General features: G+C 54.7%; 1 protein-coding gene and 1 pseudogene across 3 annotated transcripts in view; one reads left to right on the forward strand and one right to left on the reverse strand.

The window, feature by feature from the left end:
* Positions 1 to 12,551, reverse strand: part of RFT1 (RFT1 homolog) — a 31,524-nt gene extending 18,973 nt beyond the window's left edge. For all 3 annotated transcript variants that reach the window (XM_045297545.1, XM_004715277.2, XM_045297547.1), the window contains exons 1-6: positions 12,470 to 12,551; positions 9,306 to 9,391; positions 7,791 to 7,907; positions 5,460 to 5,649; positions 3,628 to 3,729; positions 189 to 326 (exon numbers count right to left, since the gene is read on the reverse strand). In XM_045297545.1, coding sequence (XP_045153480.1) covers positions 189 to 326; positions 3,628 to 3,729; positions 5,460 to 5,649; positions 7,791 to 7,907; positions 9,306 to 9,391; positions 12,470 to 12,532 — 696 coding nt within the window. In that variant the 5' untranslated portion in view covers positions 12,533 to 12,551. The remainder of the gene's footprint in view (positions 1 to 188; positions 327 to 3,627; positions 3,730 to 5,459; positions 5,650 to 7,790; positions 7,908 to 9,305; positions 9,392 to 12,469) is intronic.
* Positions 12,531 to 23,473, forward strand: part of LOC115872045 — a 25,423-nt pseudogene continuing 14,480 nt past the window's right edge.

The raw sequence follows: 23,473 nt of genomic DNA on the forward strand, positions 1-23,473 counted from the left end.
GGATGTCCTTAAACACCCTACGTTGAAAAGGACAGTCCCTTTGTCAACGAATGGCCTGTCCCCAGGTGTCAGTAGTTCTGACACAGCAAGCCAGCCCTCGGGGTGAGCTCGAGTCAGGGATCTTCACGCCAGGCAGTTCCTTTCCTAAGGGGTTGTGGGCACCGCGATTACAAACAGCCATTACTCACTCCACTTCCGGTGAGACTGGGTAGCACGTCCATCATGCTGGAGACCGGAAGGTTGTGCTGCCGGGCGGATTCCGGGGAGCCCAGTAACTTTGCGAAGTAAATGACGTAGCAGAGCAGCAGCGCCACAGCATAGGAAAGCTGGGGAAAGGGACAAGCAGGGTTTACCGGAACCCGCTCTGCACCCAGGTGTCCTTCAGGTACGCCTGCCCATCAGGTCCATCAAGAGAGGCAGGCCCAGGCCCCCTCGCCATCCCAGCATCCCCCTGGAAAATAGGGCAAACATCTCACCTCACTGGGAGGCCGGGAGTTCAGTTTCCATGACAGATGCCCATTAGCATGAAGGCTGTGCTCAAAGGATGTGTGCTCCCATACGCCCCCAGCATGCTCGCATCCAGGGGCTTTCCATAATCACCTCTGACTATGGAGTTTCCAGAAACCCAGGAAACCTGGGGCATTCTGATTACACAGCAGAATGGAGCTCCAGGCGGGCAGCACTCGACAGGCACATTGATAAGAGGGCCTGCCCCTCCCTCCACCCTTCCGGGAGGGGAGACGCGGGCGGCTTCTGGCAGGAGCAGCTGCTCTGGTTTGTTTGTAGTTGGGCAACAAAACAAGCAAAGTCAAAGCCCAACTCACTGCCATCTAGTCAACTCTGACTCAGTGACCCTACAGGGCAAGACAGAACTGCCCCTGTGCTTTTCCAAGACGAACTCTTCAGGGGAGCAGAAAACCTCATTCCCCTGGGCCTGGCCGTTACAGCCTGGGCTCCAGCATCCCTAAAAACCCTTCACAAGTTCCCTTCTCTCCTCCTCCCCGCACAAGAGGGCCTCTAGACCCTGCACTTGTCCCGCGAGGAACCCGTCTCCACTTGCGTCCATGCCCGAGGACAGCGCCCACCACCCGCCACCCTCCTCTCGGGCCTCCACCCCTGAAGACACACCCAAAGGCCAACACCCTCTGGGGCACGGGCCCCTTTCTCCAGCCCCCTTCCCCACCTCCCTCCCTCTTCTTGCTGGCTCTGAAGAGGGTAAAAACTAATCTTCATACAGTGTTCTAGCTACATGAGTTCCCCCCACCCCTTTTCAATTGAAGAATATTTCGTTTAACGTAAAATACACAATTCAGAGGTCTTTTGTGCATTCCCAGTGCTGCATGGCCCTAACTAACCACTGTCCAGGTCCAGCACTCCAACACCATCCAGAAGGGAGCCGGTACCACCTGCAGTCAGCTCCCCTCCCCTTCCCTCACTGCTCTCTGTCCCCTCCGGCTGGCCTCTTCTGGACAATGAAAGCACATGACCGGTGGCTCCTTCCACCCTGGCAGTTTTCAGGCCTGTCTGTGTTGCAGCCCCTGTTAGTACTCCACCCCCCTCTTGCCCTCGGAGACGTGCCATTTAGCTTCTCCATTCACTGCTTGGCAGACCCTCGGCTGTGTCACTTGGACCACAAGTGACTGTGCCACAGTGAATGTGGCTGCATGCATGTCTGCCAGGACCCCACTTCCAGCTCTCTGGGGTGCACACCCAGCTCCCGGTGCTCATTCTGTTTCACTTCTGATGAACCACCTGGCCAATTTCTCAGCAGCAGCGTCCTTTCACAAGCCCACCAGCAAGGGGCGTTGAGTCCCAGGGCTTCCATACCCTGGCCGACTCCTGTTATTTTCCACTTGAAAGAAATAAAATCCAGCCCGCCAGTGTCACTGAATTACATAGGTAGTGATCGCTGAGTTCGTGTGCTTTGCTGTGTGTCCTCAACAATAACAACACAAATAAACAGACCCACGGCCGTCGGGGCGATTCCCCCTCGCACGGCCCCGAGGACAGAGCAGGACTGCTCCACGGTCTCCAAGCCTGTCCATCTCCATGGGAGCGACGGCTCGTCTTCCTCCCGAGGAGTGGCTGATGGGTACTGATGGAGAGCAGCCCAGGGCATCACCTCCTGCTCCAGAGTCCTGGCCCCTCCATGGGTACAAAGTGCTCTCTCACTGCGGACGTCACTGGCATTGACCCAGGGAGCCCTGGGCTGCCCACTGAAAGGCCGGTGGTTCAAACTGCCCAGCGATGTGCAGCAGCAAGAGGGGAGAGGGCTTCCCTGTGGAGCAGACCATGCTGTCCTTTAGGGTCACAGGGAACTCACCGGCATTGGGTGTGGAGTTTGGGGGTTTGTTTTTCCCCCCCGTCCTTCAGTGACTAATGATGTCAAGCACCTTTTCATACACTGATTGGCCATTTGTGGTTCCTTCTTGGAACTCATTCAGGGCCTTGCCCATCGTCTAACTGGACTGTTTGGCTTGCTGTCACTGAGCCTTAAGAACTCGTTACTACTCCAGCCGGACCCTTTCTTTTGTTTGACACAGGACCCCCGTGGTGTGAGCAGGGATGAAGGGCCCCCCAGGGCTCAGGGTGGGGCTCACCTGCTGCTCCCACAAGGACGGGGACAGTGTGTTTACCGGAGACCTCTCAGGAGCCTTCTGACACGGAGCGGAGGGTTTCAGAACTGGCCTCGCGGCCCTAGGGACTGCCAGGTGCAGAGTGAGTGGAGAGTCACCAGGCAAGTGCTTTTCCCAAAAAGGGCCCACCAGTCACCAGGCGGCTCTGTGGCCCTGCTCGGCGGAGGGAGTGCGCCGGAAATTGTAACGGCAGCTCCAGCTCCTATCAAATTCGGCAAAAATAACCCCAGATAACTTCTCCGACATGTGTAACTCATCCCCCATGGCCATGAGGAGGCGCTCTCCCTGCTCCCGGTGTTCGGCTTCCATCGGGCCCCTCTTTGGGGCACACAGCGTGGCGAAGAATTGCACACCAGTCGTACAGTCTTAATCTGTCTTCCTGTGCATCCGCGAAAACGAGCAACGTGGACACCCTGGAAGATGTTCTGCGAACTGCCTGGCCTTGGGCTTTATCGTGTTGTTTCCAAAAACAGCGCCGGTGCCTCAGCTAGGCTTCTTTAAATGATCTGAATAGACCTAGCATGACGCGATGGAAACGCTGGCTAAAGCAGAAACTATCTGCTGGGATTTGATTTGAGCCCTGGGAATTCTGGAAGATTTCGATCTAAGTTTAAATCGGGCCTGGCGACGTTTCCTCCCATTCTGCAAACAGCTGATTGAAATGCAGGGAAAATCACACACGTGGTTGGGTTCCCACCACACCGCCCGGAACACCTTCTCCCCTTCAATCAGAGGTAGAGTCGGACAGGTTTGTCCAGGGGGCCTGGGAGGAGTTTCCCATGTTTGAACCAAGAGGCCAAGTGTGCAGTCCTCCCCAGGCGGGGAAGCCTGGGGTCTCAGTGCAGGGGAGTGGGGGAGGGGGCTAGGACAGAGTGGCAGCCCGAGAAGCCCCCCCAAGGCGGCCCTGCAGTGCTTCCAGCCTTCCCCACGTGCACTGGGTGCCGGGCACGCGGAGAAAACGCAGGCCTTACGTAGGGAGTGTGGCTCTCACCTGGGCCAAGGAGAAAATGGACAGCCCCCAGTGGGGCCAGCACAGCACGAGGCAGGCCGTCAGGGTGCTCTTGAGGATCACGGCCAGGCTCTCCGCGGTCACCTGCAGGGACACCGGGGCTCACTTTACAACCGTGGTCACAGATGGGACGCAGCCTCCTGACCCCTGAGAGCCGAGACAGCGTGCGGAACAGTGGCCCTGCTGTGGGGATGGAGGTGGGGCACTTTTAATGGAAACGGTCTCTTTTTGGGCCGGCGGTAGGTGTGTGACCCTCCTGCACATGATCAGGCTTCAGGACTGACACGTCCCTTGTGTGGCAGGTACTGAGCTGTGTCCCGAGAAACCGTGTGGGGTATCCTCTCACCACCGCGAGTTAGTCAACTCACAGGGACTGGCTACAACGGCCCCGGGGGCCTCCCCGACTGGACATCTTTCCGGGAATGTAAAGCCTCCCCTCTCCCCCCACACCCATGCCACCCCAATGTCATTTTATCTGGTACTAGGACTTCTTTGTTAGATTAACGACGCTGCGTCAGGGCAGGACGCTGGGGTTTGAACGCTGACCGCAGTGCCCAGTGAGACACTGCGCACCCCACTGCCTCCTTCTTTGCTGGCCCTTCCTGCCTGCGGCTCCTGGGCGCATGGCACTCACGGCACGGCGGGCTGATCTATGAGTGAAGCATGCGCTCCCATAGTGTCCCTGCTCGTCCATCAGTCTGTCTGCCGCTGGCTGGGCACTGAGCCAGAGAAGAGGCCTCCTCTGGAGGACCAACCACTCCTGTAAGTCTGGTCCCGTCTGTACTTCAGTGTTGTTCCATCTTCCTCCCCCTCCACCCGGGGCTCCTGATTTCAGGCTGGGGGTGGGGGGAGGGAGGGGGTTGTCTAATGTCAGGGTCAGGGGGAAGCTGAGTCTCACATGGCCCCTTAGTCCTGGGGCGGACTGTGTCTTTCCGGTTTCTTGATGCTTCTTTGAGCAACAGCTGTACCTTAGCTGCCTGCTCACAGCTTTTAAGACCCCAGTTGAAACATACCAGTGGGAATAGAGCATTGTGACCCTGCCTTTGATGACCCGAGCCCTCAAGCTGATGATCCTATCTCTCCTTCCCCCTGTATTTGATGATGGCATCCTGTGTGCTCTGTTTGCGGCGGCTATAAATACCTAGGTGGCAGTCAGCTCTGTGAACCCTAAGTATACCCTCCCCTCACCTGTCTAGCTGTCTGACCCAGCATGTCTAAGATCTCAGGGAAGCGGTGGGCATGGTGGCAAGCAGACAGACTAGGGTGATCGCCAAGGGTGCGATCTGGGGCTGGACAGTGATGTGATCCTGGAGCAGGTGTTCTGAACACGGGCTCGGCATCCGCTATGGTAAGATGCCGGCCTGGAAGACCTACCGTGTTGCTGCGCGTTTAATCGACTTCAGAACAAACTACAACTGCGAGAGAGGCAGTGTTTTCAGGCCCAAGCCACCCCGGGGGTGCTTCTGCCCCGCAGCACGGGGCAGTGAAGACATGCCCGTATAGCTGTCAGACAGCGGGTCTTCAGAGGCCAAGAGAACAGTCCAGCTCGGGCTCGACGACACAGGATCACTAGGAAAGTGAATTCCTTCCACATCCTGACTGTCTAGCGAGTGCTGCACTGACACACAGCAGAGGTCCACTCAGCCCGGCCCACCAGTTGAAGGGGAGGGACCTAAGGGACCGTGTGACCTTTTTTCAAACGCTTTCTCACGTGGAAGCCTGGGAAAACCATTCTCTCCTGTAACGTGATACAAGCAGCAGCAGCCTCCTCCCTCGGTGTGCACCTCCCCATTGACAGCGGGAGCCGCACCGACCTTGAGCCTGATGAACAGATGTGCTTGTGCCAGGACCCAGAAGGGCTCTCCCAGAAGCTCCACCACAGCCGCAAGCGAGAACAGCACCACGCCGGTTCCGTAGTGGGGGACGGCGCTGGGGTCAGGCACTTCGAGCCAGTGGAGCCAGACCCAGCCCAGGAGCACCGACCAGAACCCACCCAGAGGGACTCTGGAAGAAGGGAATGGAAGAACGTTGTCCTTTGAGAGTCGAAGGAAGCGCCCGCCAGAAGAGAACGCCAGGTGTGCCGGCAGGCCAGGTGCTTCCCTCCCTCTCCATATGGCCCCAACTCCTCGCACTGACTCAGGTGGAAGATGAGGGTATGGAGGCTGATGGGCCAAGGTCACAGACAGCTGGTCAAGGGCAGGCATAGGGCCCGGTCCCACTGGGGGAGTCTGACTCCCGGGGACAATGGTGTGCCTGCGCTTTAGCGTGACTGTCAACCTTTGTCACAGAACAGTGAAATGAAACAGGACGGGGTGGTGACAGTCACCGCTCCAATAAAAGAAGGCCACCAGCCCCTGCCTGCGGCAGCCATCTCCCTGAGGCGGCACGGGCTGCCCATGCACAGCAGCGGGAACGAGCTCCACCGGCCCTCCCTGCGGGTCATGCTCCAGCAGGGCCTTCCCAGTTGTTCTCAGCTGCTGGACAGGGTCTCCAAGGACACTCCCCACCTCCCAGGACTGAAGTCAACCCCACAAAGATCACAGGAAACCCCCAGAGGCTTCCCGAAAATACTAAGCAGTTGTTGAAAGCTCAGAAGATACTACGGGAGGAAAAAATGAAGACTATATATGAAGGGGTACCCCCAAAAAACAAACAGAAAAAGGCGCCGCTGGGCAGTGCTTTCGTAGCACTCACTTTTCCCACGAGCGAGCAGCAAGCAACTCCCAAGTCAGAGCACCCAGTGGCCTTGCCTGGGAAGGTTCTCTCTGGTCACGGTGCATTTTTTTGTAAAAGTAATTTTGCTTGAACCTCAGGTTTTATGATGGCCGATTTAAAAGAATAGCGTGTGGCTCTGAAATTTTGTTTCCTGCTCAGGGAAAATGCTGCAGAAACTGTTGTGTTGTTGAACACAGCTTACAAGGGCAGTGCTATGGGAAAACTCAAGTGTACAAGTGGTTTTCTCGTTTCGAAACAGGTGAAATGTCGATTGGTGACAAACCTCCTTCTGGATGTCCGTCAACTTCCTGAATGGATGAAAATGTCAACTTGTAGTGCATTTTGAGTTTGTACCACCAAGTCAGACTACTAATCAAGCTTTCTATTTAGAGGTCCTGAAAAGATTGTGTAACAGTGTGGGGCAAAAAAGGGCTGATTTGTGGCAGACGGGGACTGGTTTTGCTACCATGAAAATGCACCTGCTCACGGAGCATCTTAGTGCACCAGTTTTGGAGCAAAACTCAGCATGCCTCTCTTGCCCCACTCACCTGACCTTGCTCCTTGCAACCTTTTTTATTTCTGTGAATGCAGAGGGACATGAAAGGACAGCGATTTGATGACAAAGAAGAGGTGGAGAAAATAAAAAGGGAGGTGCTGTCAACCATTCTAACAGATGAGTTTGAAAAATGTTTCCCAGGGAAACCAATTACAAAGATCTACATATGACCTCCTCCCTGGGGGATGGACAACAGAAAAGTGGGTGAAGGGAGACGTCGGGCAGTGTAAGATATGACAAAATAATAACTTATAAATTATCCAGGGTTCATGAGGGAAAGGGGAACAGGGAAGGAGGGGAAAAGAAAAAGAAAAATGAGGAGCTGATTCCAGAAGCCCAAGCAAGTGCTTTGAGAATGATGAGGGCAGCGAATGTCTAAGTGTGCTGTGCACAATTGATGTATGTGTGGATTGTGATAAGAGCTGTATAAGCCCCAATAAAATGATTTTTTTTAAAAAGAAAAATGTTTCCCAGAATGGAATCACAGATCTGACAAATATATTAACTGTAATGGAGAGTACTTTGAAGGTGATAAGGTTGCTTTGTGAAAAAAATTAAATATATAGCTTTGGGGGGTATCCAAGTGGGACCCCAAGCTGGGGGTCAGGAACAGTGGAGACACCCTGCACACAGGGTAGAACAGAGCTAGACACCTGGGAGATAGAAACCCCAAACCCAGAGCCCCATCTGCTCCTGACCCCCCAGAGAGGAAGGCACCAAGCAGTGCCTTCAGCACAGCCCCATCCCCGCCTACCCACCCAATGCCCAGACGCCCACCCGCTGCCACACGGGCTTGGAGGTGCTGCAGCTGGAGGCCAGCAGTGCTGCTGACTGCCCCTGGACCCCGGGAGGGAGACCTCATCCCACCACTCACGTGAGCCACAGGAGGTTCAGGGTCTGGGGCCAGTCCCGCTGGCTCCTCCCGCTCAGGCAGGCCCTGCGGAAGGCCTCGCGGGCCAGGAAGCTGATGGTGGAGTAGAGCAGGGTGAGCCTAGAGGGAAGCACAGGCACACCAATGAGGGCCACTGGAGAGCGTGGAGCGTGTGTGAGTGTGAGAAAGACTGAGTTTATATGAGTGTGTGTATATGAGTGTGTGTGAGTGTGTGTGTGAGGGTATGTGCATGTGAGCAACGGAACCAGAGCAAGTGCTGCCCAGGTGAGACACCGCTGCCGCACTCCCCTGGTCCTGCTTGCATCTGTACATTCTGTGGTGTGAGGTGGAGATGGAGGTGGTTGTGATCGTGAAGAGAAGGCAGAGGAGGCCCCCGGCGCTCCACCACGCCAGTACTGGTGACCCGTGTGGGAGAAGCTGAGTCTCTGACCAGAAGACTCCTCGGACAGGCAGTGGGGCTGGCAACCATTCCAGAGGCTGCAACCCCTGGGCCCCTCCCAGGTGGGCAGCACCCAGGTGGCCCTTCCTGCCCTTGGCAAGGAGCTGCTAAGGTTTGCCTGCGTCAGCAGCGCTGGTGAGAATGGCCCTGGGCCCAGGTCTCTGGGGTCAGCCTGCCACACGGTGCTACTGTCCAACAGATAGAGGCGAAGTGGCCGAGGGGGGCCCACAAGTCCTCCGGGGAAGGCTGTGTGAGGACAGGCCCAGTTGCTATAAAATCTGAGCTCCACAGAGGACCCGGGCCTCCTTAGCCCTGCTTTTAAAACACCATCTCTCAAAATACGCTGGGTTACTGTTTCAAAATCGCCTGAGTAGTTTGTCAAAATGCAGGGCCCAAGCCTCTCCTGGGCCCCTCGGGATCCCCGGGCCCACCTCGCCTGGCACAGAGCCAGGAGCTCTGGGCGTGAACGTCTCAGAACAGACAGATGTCCTGTCTCTCGGGACTAGAAGTGCACACCTGAGCAGCGGGCTATTCTGAGCACCCACTTCACATCGCATTTCTGAACACAGCCGTGAGGGGGTGGGGTGTTCTTGAACAGAGGGTGGCGGGGAGAGAAGACCAGCCGAGTCTAAAAGACAAAGGGGTCTGCGATCCAGGAGCTGCCAAGGAATTCACAGCACAGCCCTGCTCCCACGCGGGCGCCTGGAGCCAGAGCCCAGGTGTGTCTGTGTCTCTCTATGTTCCAGCTACGAAGACGCAGCACAGCCTCGTGAGCTGACAGCGGGACATGGATGCAGGGCTGCTGAGATGGGAGCAGTCAATTACTCCCACTCGTCTCCTGGGCTTTAAGATCGGGCAAAGCGGAAGGGCAGGCAGAGAAATGTGCTGTCCGTGGGAGGCTGCTAATGGAAAACACTCCATGGGGCAGGAAAAAAACACCCCGCGCTTCTGCGAGAGGGCCTGCGCTGCCATCCAGGGCAGGCAGCAGGGCCAGCGTGGGGGACGCCAGATCGGCCGGGAGGTGGGTCGTGGGCAGCGCCAGGGCCCAGCCCTCTCACCTCACATTCACGATGCCAACGATCTCCTTCGACAGGAAGCGAAGTATAAACGCATTCAGGACAAAGGTGATACCACGAAACAACACCTACGAAAAGGACAGATGGAGCGAGGTGGAGCGAGCAGGGCATGAGGCCGCCAGAAACTCAGCTGTCTCCATTTCTCCTGGAGTGTCCGTGCTGGGGTCTCGCTGTACCCCTGGGCAGCAGTCGGAGAACCCAACCCTGGAGGGGGGACAGGGTGAGCCACCTGGAAGTCTCCCTCATTTACTGAGGGACGGACGGAGGCACCCCCCCCCTCCAATCCCCACTCCCCGCCTAAGGAACAAGGCTCCAGACTCCGCCCCTGTCTCCTCGCTGGTTTGAGTGAAGGTTTGGGCTGATGACACTCAGAGATCATTCTCGATGCCCAGGGGTGGCTCCAGACAGAGTACTTAGAAGCAACACAGCCCTCGTGCACGTCTGTAAAGGGCTCGACAGTGTTTCATAAAAGCATTTGTTTGGTTCTGTTTTCCTAGTTAGCCACCCTGTGGTTCAGCTCTGTTTGTTATCTATTTCCCTCCTGGGGAGACCACCTGATCCCTACTCCAGAGGGCTTTTCCCTGGAGCCGTCTCTACTTGCTTTTACAGAACCACCCTGGGAGCAAGGTATCCCCAAAGTCTGACCAGTCAGCACCCTGGAAAAAGAACTGAACCTCAAAGTTATTTATGTTATGAAACAGGAAAGAAAGAGCGCCGTAGCCTCTATGTTCGATGTGAATACGCATCAGGAGAGACTAGGCAACATTTCGAAACCCAGAGCCAAAGTCATGGAGTCAATTCTGATTCACAGTGACCCTCTCGAACTGTTCCCAGGGTTTCCGAGATGGCACATCTTTTCCTGAGCAGACAGCCTCCTCTTTCTCCCACAGGGGGGCTGATGGGTTTGAACTGGCAGCCTTTATTGCTAGCATCCCAGTACGTAACCCATGGTGCCCCAGGGGCCTTTAACTTCACCAAACACTCGCCGCCGGTCAGTCACTCTGTGGTGGTTTTTGAGGTGCTGACTGCTGGCAGCTACGTCCCAGCATCTCAAACACTAGCGGTGTCACCTGTGACGGACAGGTTTCAGCAGAGCTGCCAGGCTGAGTTAGAGAAAGCACAGAGTCGGGGATCCAGTTCCAAAGACTGGCCAGTGAAAACCCTGTGGGGCAGAACAGAGCACTGTCCGGTTCAATTGCCCTGGACACGCGACGAGGGAGCAGTTGCTAGAGGCAGACACCTTCGTTGGTGAGGCTGGAGGAGGCCCTCGACGAGGTGAACTGGCACAGGAGCCACAAGGACAGACATGAACATGCTGCCAGTTGAGGATAGCACTGGGGCAGGGAGCAATGCACCAGTGTACTATGTGCGAGGCTGCTGGGGTCTCACCTCCAGGCAGAGTCCGCTTGGTGGCCGCTGACAATTAAGCAACTGTGAATGGTAGGCACACACTTCCATCCCTACACTGACAATTTAAACAGCATTGCTGCCCTAACGACAGCTGTTATTAAGTCCCTGGGTGGCACAAGCGTCTAAGGCCTGGTTTACTAACTCAAAGGTTGGTGGTACAAATCCATGCAGAGGCACCGCCAAAGACAGGCGGGGCAACCACAGCCTTGGAAACGCTAAAGTACAGTTCACTCTACACACACAACCACAGCCTTGGAAATACTATACAGTACAGTTCTCTCTGCACACACAGGTCACCATGAGGCGGAACCAGCTTGAGAACAACTAAGGACAACACGGAGTATTAAGTACTTGACCCAGGAAGACCTCATGGTGGCACAATGAATGACCAAGCACTTTCCTGCTAACTGAAAGGTCAATAGTCGTAGCCTCCAGTAGGTCCAGAAGAAAACAGGCCTGGTGGTTTGCTCCTGTAACCCCATGGGGCAGTTCCACTCTATCACCGAGGATCGCTCTGAGTCAGCATTGGCTGGACAGAGCACATCAACAACGTGGCAGTCACTAACACACACAATTGCATCTGGTCTTCCAGTGACCCTGTAAGGTTGGATTACAGCTCTGCATTAAGCTGAGGGAAAGGATGCTCAGAGAAATTAAGTGACTCCCCAAGGCAGGCATTTCGCTACTGAAAAGGCCCATGCTGCAGCTCTCTACGACCCAGGGCAGGAGGAATTATGGTGAGAAGGCTTGGAAGGGGCAAGAGCCGCTGGACTTAGAACGACCAGCTCCCAGGCTTGAAGCTTTAGATTACACTTGGACCAATATGGCATGTACTGCCATTAACTAGATGTCAACGCAGAGCGACCCTACAAGACAGGGTAGAACTGCCCCTGTGAGTTTCTAAGACTGTACTTCTTTACAGTAGAAAGGCCCATCTTAATCCCTCAGAGTGGCAGGTAGCTTGGAACAGTCAAGCTTGTGGTTAACAGTCCACCACAAGCACCTTAAGAACCAGGTACTATTAGTATACCCAGTCTCCCACTTAGGAGCTGAGGCTAGCAGGTGAGCTTGCTAGCCCTGGGCCAATCATGCAGCAAGCACATGACAGCACGGAATCCTAACCAGGCCTGTTGGGTGCAGGTCCTGCTGTCTCCCTGAACTCAGTGGAAGAGAGCTTGAGGAAGGTGCTTTGTAGGCAAGGGTGGGATCTGGACGAAATTAACCCCTTATCTTAAGAACAGCAGACTCTAAGCAGAAATCAGGAGACTTGGTGGTGCAGCAGCTTACTAACTAACCTGCTAACCTAACCGCCGACCCGCAGGGAACGGCGCGACAGCCTGCGCCACACAGACTTAGTCTTGGAAATCCGTAAAGTGCATTCTCCTCCGTGCTACGGGCCCTACTAGTGGAATCACCGTGGATCTTTGGGAGGGGTTTGGAGCAACACAGGCTCTTTCTCCTAGTGCCATATGGGGAGCGCTCAGCAAGAAAGGGGGTTGTCTGCAGTCTCCTAGCCAGGCCTGAGAACACAATTCCCAAATCCGGGGGCCAGACGTCCCCTCGCGGCCGCGGCCACCTCCCGCTGACCCCTTCCAAGTGGGCTCAGGGCGGAGTTTGGCCCAGGTCGGGCCCCCAGAGCGCCCTGGGCGCCTCCCCGCCCCGCGATCGATGCCAGCGCAGAGCATGCTGGCGGCCAGGCAGCGCGGCCGGCGGGGGCCCAGCCGGGGACAGAGTACCTGCGTGAGGAGGCCGGAGGAGGCCAGACGGGCCGCCTGGCCCAGGACCTCCTGGCTGCCCATGGCCGGGGAGCCGGGACGCGGGCTTCCGGGGACGCCGATCCGCGGCGTCGCGCGAAGACCGCGTCAGAGACGCGCCCGCTCGCTGATTGGCGGCTTGGGACGCCGGGGGCGGGGCGCGCGAGGGCCGTCCCCTTCCACCGGCCGCTCGGGGCTGCCCGCGTCTGTGCGCGCGGGGTTTGCGCTCGTCGGCTCGTCTCGCTGCCCTGAGCCCGTGCCGCCCACGGTGACGCCCTGTGGGCTTTCTCTTTACGGAAGTAGAACGCCCGTTCTTTCTTCCGCGGAGCGGTTGGTGGTTCCGAACCGCCGACCATGCGGATCCTGGCCCAGCCCAACGCAAAACCTCTACAAGACCAGGACTCCCTTTTCGCCTAGTCCGACTGCCTCTGCTGTGCCTTTTCTGCGTACATCCTTCCCTGTCCTAAATACCTAACTGCCAAGTACTAATAGATGCTGTTAAAGTCAGTCTCTTAGGCTCTCAGCCCATTACCAAGAAGCCCCCTGCCCCCCTGGTTCATCTGCCAAAAAGGGAACAGAAACGCACTTGCCTTGTTAATAAGGTTTTTGCTCTTTGGCCTCTTCTTACAAAACCGCTGCCACAGCCGCACTGGATTTGTCCTCATCTTAACAGAGGAAGCACAGAGGGTCACAAACTGATTGTGGTCCCGTGTGGTCACTGCTAAAGCACGGTGAATTGGACCCCAAGTAAGTTAAGGTGCAGAGATGCGACTTTTTCTAATCTAACCTGGGCTCCTAGCCCAACACTTGCATTGTGATGGTGGAGAGAGGTGAGGGGAGTCCTTGGTAAGACATCCAGCCTGCACAGACAGCTGTGGGTGAATCTGTTCTCTAGTGTGCAGCCCAATCTTTCTCATTCTCTCTCACCCCTTCCATGGTTTGGCCCCAACCTACTTTCTGAGTCAGCTTTTCAAACACACTTAAATTCTGGTCATTCTGGGCTCCTGCCGTGCCCCAAACAAGCCCTGTCCTACTGGACTTTGCTCCTGCAGCCCTCTCTGCAGGGCTCTTCCAGGACAGCACCAGCCCCACGGGTCTTGATGTTTCTGAGCCTACAACTGTTGGCACCCAGCCCTACAGAACTGTACCCTTTCGTATCTTTCAGGAGAGACTGCTAGACTAGACTGTGCAGTGAAGAGCTAGAATGTGTGTCTCTGTCTAAGCAGACCCTGTGCTCCAAGAAGGTAGGAGCGCAGCCTGTCTAGCCTAGCGTGTCCCTTGCAGCAGTGGTAGAGAACATCCATAGGACTCTTACAGGTATCTCCTGACCCATTCATGCAGCCACCGCTTTGGAAATAGACTGTGGACTCAGGGCCCATGCCCCTCACCTTGAAAAATGAGCCAAGCTCTACCTTAGAGGCTCAGAATGGTGAAAACATACACAATAGCACTTGTACCAATTCAACGGTCTCTGCACATACAATTCACTGGTAGATTATGTTCTAATCTGCAACCTTTCTCACTGTCTTTTCTCAAACTATCCTGCCACCATTAATATAAACTCACCCGAAATAAGAACTGTCCCCGTTCCTCCCACACCTAATGACCATTCGAGATGTTTGGTCTGTGTATGGTTGTGTGTTGTTAATGAGTGCCGTCCAGGCAGTCTGATGTGACCATGACCACCCCATGTGGACGCAGAAGGAAGCGCTGCCCAGCCCTGCGCCAGCCTCACCACCGTGGCTGTGAGAATCCATGATGGCAGCCACTGTGTCCGTCCACCTCCTTGGTGGTCTCCCACTTTTCCTATGACCTGAGGCTTTGCCAAGCATCATATCCTTCTACAGGGATGGGTAGATGACATGTCCAAAGTACATGAGACAAAGTCTCACCATCTGTGTCAGGCTGGGTTTACTAGGGAAACAAATATGGAAGAGTAATTGTATACTGAGAAAACATCCCAACCCAGTCCGGATCAAATCCATATGTCCGATATTAGCCCATATGTCCGACACTGGTCCATAAATTGCTCTTCAGACTCATCCAGCACCTGCAGGAAGATCACAGGCCGGTGGGTGAAAAGTCTTGTGGGTCCAATGGTGGTGGAAGTATCTCAGCGCTGGCACGGGTCTCCACGTGGCTCCTCCCGATGAAACAGGGAGAGTATCTGATGGCAGAATCAAGAGAGAGGAAGTTCCCAGAACCCTCATGAGAAGGCCACACCCACACAGAGGCATCATTGGCTATGGCCCAATTGATTGATAGGCCAGACTCCACTGCTTCCCTCATAATACCCTCAAGTTGACATGAGATTCTGTAACTACCACACCATCCTCATTTCTAAAGAGTGTTCTGGCCATGCCTTTTCCAAGACAGATCCAAGACATCCTTCTGGCAACCCATAGTACAGGCACTATTCTTCACCAAACACCGTAATCCAGAGGCCTGGGTCTGTCAAGTCTTCCCTATTCCTGTCCAGATTTGCGAGCCTATGAAGTGACTGAAGAGCGCACCTTGGTCCTGGGCACGCCAGCTTTGCTCTGGAACTACACTGCGGTGGAGTTTTCAGGCAGGCTAACCCAATGCAATAGACTTTGACTTCTTATCCGCTGCGTCCATAGGTGCTGACCGTGGGTCTGAGGAAAATGGAACCCTTGGCAACTTGACACATTCATGTCATTGAGATCCGCCAGTGTTGTCAGCGTGATGTCTTCAAGGTCCATCCAGGCAGTGGCGTGCATCAGGACCTCACTTTGCTTTGTGCCTGAGCAATGTCCTATGTGCGTCTACATATTCATCTATCTGTTCATCTCTGATGGAGATGCACCCTTGGGCTGCAAAGAACATTCTCTGCATTCCCGTATTCATTTCTTCTCGTAATGCCCCTAGCCCTGGGACGGCTGGACCATATAGCGGTTCTGTTACAATGTGACCTGTTGTCTATTCAAGGTTTGGCCTTGACTCCTTACCCTGCCACTTGCTAGAGGTCCGTTAGTTCATCTATTTAACGGAGATCGTCTCTGCCCTGTAAGATATTCATGAAGATTAAGGCAGGAAAAAGTCTGGAGGGAGGTAGAATGATAAAGAGAACTCAATTAAATAATGAAGTTTTGCATAGAGATGTGTGCTTTGATAGAATGAAAGGAGTGGAGGCTTTGGAAGTGGGTGGAGAGGTGCGGTGCAGAAAGCAAAACAGGATAGGCGCCCCCTCTGGGGGGTGAGGGTACCCGGAAAGAGAGCAAAGTGGGGAGGCTATGGCCCCACGGTTGGGGTGTCCAGGCCCCTGCCTACCCACTTCAGCTGGTTCCTGGAGCACAACCAGCTCAAGAGGTCCACTAAGTCTGGGCATCCAGGTGGGCAGGTCTGGGAGGGTCAAGGAGGTCATTTCCCTGGGGGTAGGGAAAGAAGCCCAAGGGGAATGCTCTAAGGTACGTCCAAAAGGCAGAGCTTCCCAAGAGTCCAGGGTACAGAGGGGATCCCTAAAGAGGAAGAGGCCAGGGTTGTTGCCTCTCATTCTGGGAGTGAAGACATCGCTGGTAGGGAATGAGTGGCACTTTGTGCCTAGAGTTGTGCTGGGTATCACCAGTGTGGGGGGTGGGAGAGGAACTGTGATGAGTGGCGATAAGTACTGACCTCTGATGTCCGCAGACACTCCTGAGAACACGCCACGTGTGCAGGAACTGACCAGTTGGCGTCTGCTTAGCTGTGGGGTTCAGAAAGCTCATGGGAAGATGGAGTGAAAAGATCATGAGAAAAGATCATTGCTTTCTGCAATCTCTTTGGAGCCCTCTTGTCCGATCATCTCAACAAGAAGAAAATAAGTCAAATTTAAAAGAAGAGAGAGGTGTATTCTGGGAGGCTGCCCTGGTTTGTAGGGGCCCCTCCCCAGGCCAGCCCTTTCCAAAGGCCTGGCCTCTGCCAGAGGCCTTGGCTGGAACACCTGACCTGGCACTCTCTGGGGGCGCCCCACTGAAGACTTGGGCCTGGCAGGCAGCGGGAACGTGAAGCGGTTTGATGCCCAAAGAGAAGATGAGGAGAGCAAGCATCCCAGGTCCCTGAACCCTAGTGGTGCAGGGAGCACTCCCTCTGCAACCTCCACAGCAGCTGGGGAGTCTCAGGGCACCTCAATTGCGGGTGGGGGGGGACGACGGGGGGACAGGCCTACGTTGCTGAACACACCCCCCTCCAGCCCCCTTTGCCGCTCTTTAAGTCAGTTTCACTGTAATATCGTCAACCTCTTGAGGAAAGACCACCTGTCCGAAGCCCGGCCCTTTCCTCGGACATGGCACCTTCCCCTGCAGGCATCAGGATGCGCGATTCCCTGAATATTATCTAGACTGTTGACCTGTCCGGCCTCCCTCTGAGACACTGCTGTCCATTCAGGTCAGGGCTCAGCAAGCCAAGTTTGTCCAGTCCGCAAGCAAAGAAGGCCTTCAAACATTTTTGAACCGTTGGAAGTCATCAGAAGAAAAAGAGAATCTTTCGTGGCACGTGACAACGACCTGGAATTCCCATCTGTGCCCACGACACTTAGAAGAACACAGAGCATCCACCTGCTTAGGTACGGTCGGTCCACAGCGGTTGCTTGCTGCATCAGCAGTCATTTGGTCCACAGAGCTGGGAACAGTTACTCCCCGGCCCTGTGCAGGAGAGTGTGGCAAGCAAGCCCTGGTCCTGGGAAGGGGCCTAGGGAAGGGGAGATACAAAAGGCAGCTCTTTCTTGGAGGTCACCTGGTTTGGGGCTCAAGTGACCCTTTGGAGATACCAGACTCGAATGGATGGTCATTGAAGGAGCTGTCCCCCAGGACACCACCCTGTGGTCTTCTGCTCCCTGTGCCAGGTGGCCTCCCTGCCAGGGAAATCGGACCCCTGCCAGCTATTTTATTATGAAGCTGGGGGGACATTCCACAGCTGGTACAAGACCCGTTAGGCTCCCAGGGACGCAGGGCAGGGAGGAAGTCTGCCAGCGGGCAGAGGCAAGGTGGAGACCATGACAGGTCTGGCTGGGGATCTCAGCTACTGGCGTGGGTGGGTGCAGGGAGACTGAGTATAGCCCCACATACCAGGCACTGTCCTGAATCCAGCCTTCCAAGGCTTCCCGCTACCTGGAAGACCATCGTGCAAACCGCCCACCCCCCCACCCCCCACCCCGCCTGGCTGTGTGGCCTCAAGGCTCTGCTGCGATACCAACCGCCCATGTTCCTGGAGCCCACACCAGCCCTACTGTATGTCGTTGTTAGGTGCCCTCAAGTCGGCCCTGGCCACACGAGAATGAGCCCTGCCTGCCTGGCCCTGCACCATCCTCACAATGCCCCGGTGCTGCCACCACCGGTCAGTCCATCCCCTTGCTGCCCTCGACTGTATGAAGCATGCAGTGTCTCTTACTGAGGGAACTGCGGCTCAACCCGGTAGCCGATTGCAAGGGAAGGGTGGGACTGGAATCTGAATCCAGGCGGTATGGTTGTGAGCCTCGGTCAGCTGTCCTTGGGTTGACTGACCCCGTGTTCTCCACCGGGTTTCCAACAGCAGGGACCTGTGACCTTGTGGAGGGAGGTCACATCTCTCTCCCAAGTGGCCTCTGGATGGATTGGAACTGCCCACCTTTCAGTTAGTGGTTGGACTCTTCACACTGAGCTGTTCAGGAACTCCTCTAAAGCCCTTCCCCAACCCCTGCTCTCCAGCCATTGCTAGCTCACAACGATCCCAGAGGACTACTCCTGCGGGTTCTGAGACTGACTCTTGATCGGAGCAGAAACCCTCCTCTTTCTCCCACGGAGCAGGTGGTGGTTTTGAACTGCTGACTTTGCTGCTAGCAGCCCACTGCATAGCCACTGTGCCACTAGAGTGCCTCTCCAGAACCCTAGTGCTGAGCAGCCCTGCCTGTGCTCACCCAGGATACGTCCTCCAGACCCTGCCCGCCACGGCGACGGACACCAGTGGGATCAATACCTGGCAGCCAGGGGCTGGCTGAGTGTGGCAGCCACACAGGCCACTGACAGGGCAGGGTGTGCCCCCCCCCCCGGGTATGCACTCTTGGGGAGGCTCAGCCAAAGTCTGCCACCACCCAACTGTGACAGCTGAGTAGCCCCTGGGCACCCGCAGACAGCTACCCGATGCTCTCAGGGTATGAGCCACGGGGAGACAGAGGACCCAGCCTTGCATCCACAGCTCTGTGCGTGGACGACCCTGGGCCTCTGTGTCAGGCTGGGCTGTCTGGTGAAATAAAACCAGTGCCGCACACATGTGCAAGAAATAACTTTCTCGGGCAGGAGATGAGCCAGTCAGGGGGCGATGTAACAACGATGAGAAATACAACTTTCCTCTAGTTCCTAAATGCTTCCTCCCCGCTCCCACTACCATGACTCGAATTCGACCTTGCAAGTCTGGCTAGACCAGAGGATGTACACTGGTACACATAGGAACTGGAAACACAGGGAATCCAGGGCGGATGATCCCTACAGGACTAGTGGTGTGAGTGGCGATACTGGGAGCGTAGAGGGAGAGTGGGTTGGAAAGAGGGAACCGATGACAAGGAACTATATGTGACCTCCTCCCTGGGGGACGGACAACAGAAAAGTGGGTGAAGGGAGATGTCGGACAGGGCAAGATATGACAAAATACCAATTTATAAACTATCAAGGGCTCATGAGGGAGTGGGGAGCGGGGAGGGAGTGGAAAAATGAGGACCTTGTGCCGGGGGCCTAAGTGGAGAGGAAATGTTTTGAGAATGATGAGGGCAATGAATGTACAAATGCGCTTTACACAATTGATGTGTGTATGGATTGTGATAAGAGTTGTATGAGCCCCTAATAAAATGATTAAAAAAAAAAAAAGAAAGAACTTTCTGTCCAGAGGTGGCTTCACCCCGCAGGCGGCCCAGCCCGGTCCAGCTCTCGAGCCCTCCTCGGACTCACCAAGCTGCAGACCGGTCGGAGAGCTGAAGCGGAAGCAGGGGGGTCACGGGCTGATGGGGGCCGAACCGCGTGCATCCAAGATCGGAGGGGGCGCGGCAGGGCGCTGGCCGCTCCCAGGTTGGTCAGAGGTCCCCATCGAGAGTCCCAGGTCTCTCCGGCTCTCTTAGAAAGAGGCCACGCCCTACAGCGGCATCATCGGACTGTGGCCTGATTGACAGATTCACACAGGTTCTAGTCGACCTAAAGGCCACGCCCCCTTTGTGCCCGGATCCGGGAGCATGCCCCTGCGGGCACAGCCGCTGCACCGCCCAGGTGGTGATGAAGCTGAGACGAGATGATGCCGGAGGACGAGGAAGTATTCCCCGGAGAGCTTCGGTGATTTTGTCTACCCAGAGGAACAGGATGACCAGCGGGGCGCCCTCCGTAGAGGTTGGGGGGCAGGCCATCAGGTCCCTCCTCTGAGGGGGCTCTGGGTGAGTCTGAACTGCTCTCCCTGCCAAGGACCTTCAGCGAGGGTCTCCAGGCAGGCTGGAGGCAGGAGGGCCCCCTGTGCCCATCCCGGCTTCTCAGCCCTCCCAGCCATACCCCAGCCCCGGGAGCCGTGCCCTGCTCTGCCCAGCGCACGGTCAGGGAAGGACTGTGCTTTTCCGGATTAGAGTGAAAACAGCTCTTTCTCCAAATATGTTTATCCTGGCTCGGAGCAATAAATAGAACGCAGAGGGGCGGGGGGAGGGGCAGGCAGGCACATGACGTGGCCCGGCTTGGAGAGTTCCGGGTGGCAGGGGGTGGGCATCTGCGGGGTGAGCATGAGCATGAGTTGGTGCGCTGAGTGGACCAGTGTGGACGAGGACAGCTGCATCAGTGGCATACGTGACAATAAACATGTGAGTGTGCGTGTGCATCTAGGTGCGTGTGAGGGCATGTGTGGTTGTAAGCTGTGGGTTCACGTGTGTCTGTGGGGGATGATTACTCAGTGTGAGTGTGTCAGCAGGGCAGTGGGGACAGCTGCGTGTGTGTGTGTGTGTGTGTGTGTGTGTGAGACGGTATATACAAGCAAGTGTATGGCCACAGTGTGAGTGTACATGTGTGTGATACACAAGTTGACCACTGTGCTCCCGAGGACCCTCCTCCCACTGGGGCCTGGGCCAGCTGCACAAGGTTCATGTGTGGCACGGACAGAGAGCAGGCCTTTTCTGGTGCTATCGGCTGAAATGGCAGGGCGACTGGGGAGCTGAGAGGTGAGGAGCAGGTAGGTGCCCAGTACAGAGGCACTTGTGCCTCCCGTGATTTTGTCTGTCTGCCCCATGAGCACGTCCTGCAGCTGGGACTGCCTTTCCATCACGAATGCTGTCAACCGTCCTGGTGTCTCAGCTGCAGTGTTGTGATGATGGGTATCTGTTATAAGAACTCATTGTTATGATCAAGGGAGAGCTCAAATCCACTCATACACCTATGGTTTATATATGTTTCTGGTTCACTTTAGCTCACTAGAGCCCAGATCAATGTCTTTTCTGAGAATAAAGTCGTAATTGAAGGAAGAGAAGGGGGGAAACCAAAGTGGGCCCAGCTCAATGACCGGCCATGCTGTACTGGACAATGATGTGGTGTAACGCACCAAGATGCCAACACCAATGCTGTTAGTGTTTGTGTTAGTCAGGGGTGATGAGAGAAACAAATTCATAGACACTCCACCCACAAGTGGGTGGAACGTCTTGTGAATCCAGTGGCAGTAGAAGCATCTCAGTGCTGGCGTGGGTCTCCACGTGGCTCCTTCAGCTCCAGGGCTAAGGCTGTATCTGAGAAGCTCCATCAGGCTCATCATAAGGAATGTCTCACAGGGAGTGAGCCTGCATCCTACCTCCAGTGAGCTATTTATCTCCTTATCACCGCCAAATGAGGTCATCAAGCTGCAACCCGATTGATGGGCTAAACTTCACCCCTTCACTCTTAAGTCTCTAATTAACAACAGATGATGTAACTACCACAGTGTTCATGCCACCATCTAAAAAATATCTTATTACCCTCAGGCACTTTACGATGGCGTTTATCACATATTACTATGTGTGATAAACTTGGCTAAAATTGATAATAAAATGGGGACGGTGTATAACGTTCTCTATTATAGATGAGAATGCCGCCAAAGTGAACCAGAAACATATATAAACCATAGGTGTATGAGTGGATTTGAGCTCTCACTTGTTCATAACAATGAGTTCTTATAACATGGCCCTACTGAATACTCACCCTCATGAAAAGATCCCTGGAGACATGGGTGGTCTCGCCAAGTGTGCTGAAGAAATCAGATGGTGGAAGAAGCACACCAGCCTGTGTGATCCAAGGATTGTGTATAATAAAATCCAAATCTGAAGGAGGGTGTGTTAGTCTGGGTTGACTAGAGAAACAAATCCAGAGACCCTCATATGTGTGTAAGAGAGCACTTTATATCAAAGAGCAATTGAATAATGAGAAACCATCCCAGCCCAGTTGAGATCAAGTGCACAAGTCCGGTATTAGCCCTATGTCTGATACCAGTCTATAAATTCCTCTTCAGACTCACGCAACACATGCAATGACACTGAATGCAGGAAGATCACAGGCCAGTGGGTGGGAAGTCATGTGGATCCAGTGCTGGTGGAAGCATCTCAGCATTGGTGTGGGTCTCCATGTGGCTCCTCAACTGGAAGGTGAGCACAGAGTGTGGCCCACCTCCAGAGAGGAAGAGAGGAAGTTCCCAGAATCCTCACAAGAAGGCCACGCCCACAAGGAGGCCTCACCGGCCTGATTGACAGGCTAGACTCCACCCCTAGACCTAGCTATCAAGTTGACATGACGTTATGTAACCACCACAGAGGGAATGGGACCAAGCTTAGTTTCTGGACACCAGGCTTCCAGAGGTTATGGGTGACTATTAAAAAATCCGACAAGCTCACCAACAGGCTGTATCCGTTGACGGGAGCAGAAGGCCCAGTCTTTCTCCAGAGGAGCTGCTGGTGGCTTTGAACTGCCGACCATGTGGGTCCCACCCCAATGGAAGCCCAAAATCCATTTTCCGGGGCCCAGGTGCATTAAGCCTCCAGTGACCCCTGCCCGTTGTCCAGGGATGTGAACAGGCTTGCTATCAGACAGAGGGCACTGTAGAATCAATTGTGGCAGATGTAGTTAGATTAAAATGTAACGCCTAACCCTGTGATCCCCGGTTTGGACCACTTCAGGGGAGGTTTAGTTTTTAATATTTTCCCTCGGTTTTGTTTTGTCATTGTTGTTGGGGTCTTTGCTTTGCTCTGCATGATATTCTGTATATGAAATCCAGGGTGGATCTACCTATAGAGACAGCACCTGGATGGTGCATGCATTGCCTGATCGCACGGCAGGGGAGGCGGTAGGAAATGAGGGGCTGATAACAAGAAACTTCTGAAATCATTCATGTGATGATTGTACAACACTTCTTACTATGATTGAACCAGTAAATTGCATGGTATGTGAATTATTTCCAACAAAACTAATTTTTTGGATTGATAATAAAGAGCACTAGGTGGTGATTCACACAACATTCCTCTAGTTCTTTAATGCTTCCTCCCTCCCCCACCATCATGACTCCAGGTCCATCTTACAAATCCGGCTAAACCAAAGCATGGACACTGGCACAGATAAGAGCTCTTGACACCCGGAATCCAGGACAGACAAACCCCTCAGGAACAGTAATGGGAGTAACATACCATGAGGATAGGGGAAGATGCGGAGAGAAAGGGGGACCCAATCACAATGATTGACATGCAACTTCCCCCCCACAGCAGAAATGTGGGTGAAGGGAGACAACAGTCAGTGTAAGATATGAAAATAATAATTTAGAAATTATCAAGGGCTCATGAGAGTAGAAGGATGGGGGAGGGAGGGAGGGAGGGAAATGAGGAGTTGATACCAAGGGCTCAAGCAGAAAGCAAATGTTTTGAGAATGATGATGGCAACAAATGTACAAATGTGCTTGATACAATGGATGGATGGAGAGTTGTAAGAGCTGTAAGAGGCCCAATAAAACGATTTATTTGAAATAATGGTAATAAAGAGCACTAGG

Source organism: Echinops telfairi, unplaced genomic scaffold (assembly GCF_000313985.2).
Source record: "Echinops telfairi isolate 266 unplaced genomic scaffold, ASM31398v2 ScPeMD7_7420;HRSCAF=8458, whole genome shotgun sequence".
NCBI lineage: Eukaryota > Metazoa > Chordata > Mammalia > Afrosoricida > Tenrecidae > Echinops > Echinops telfairi.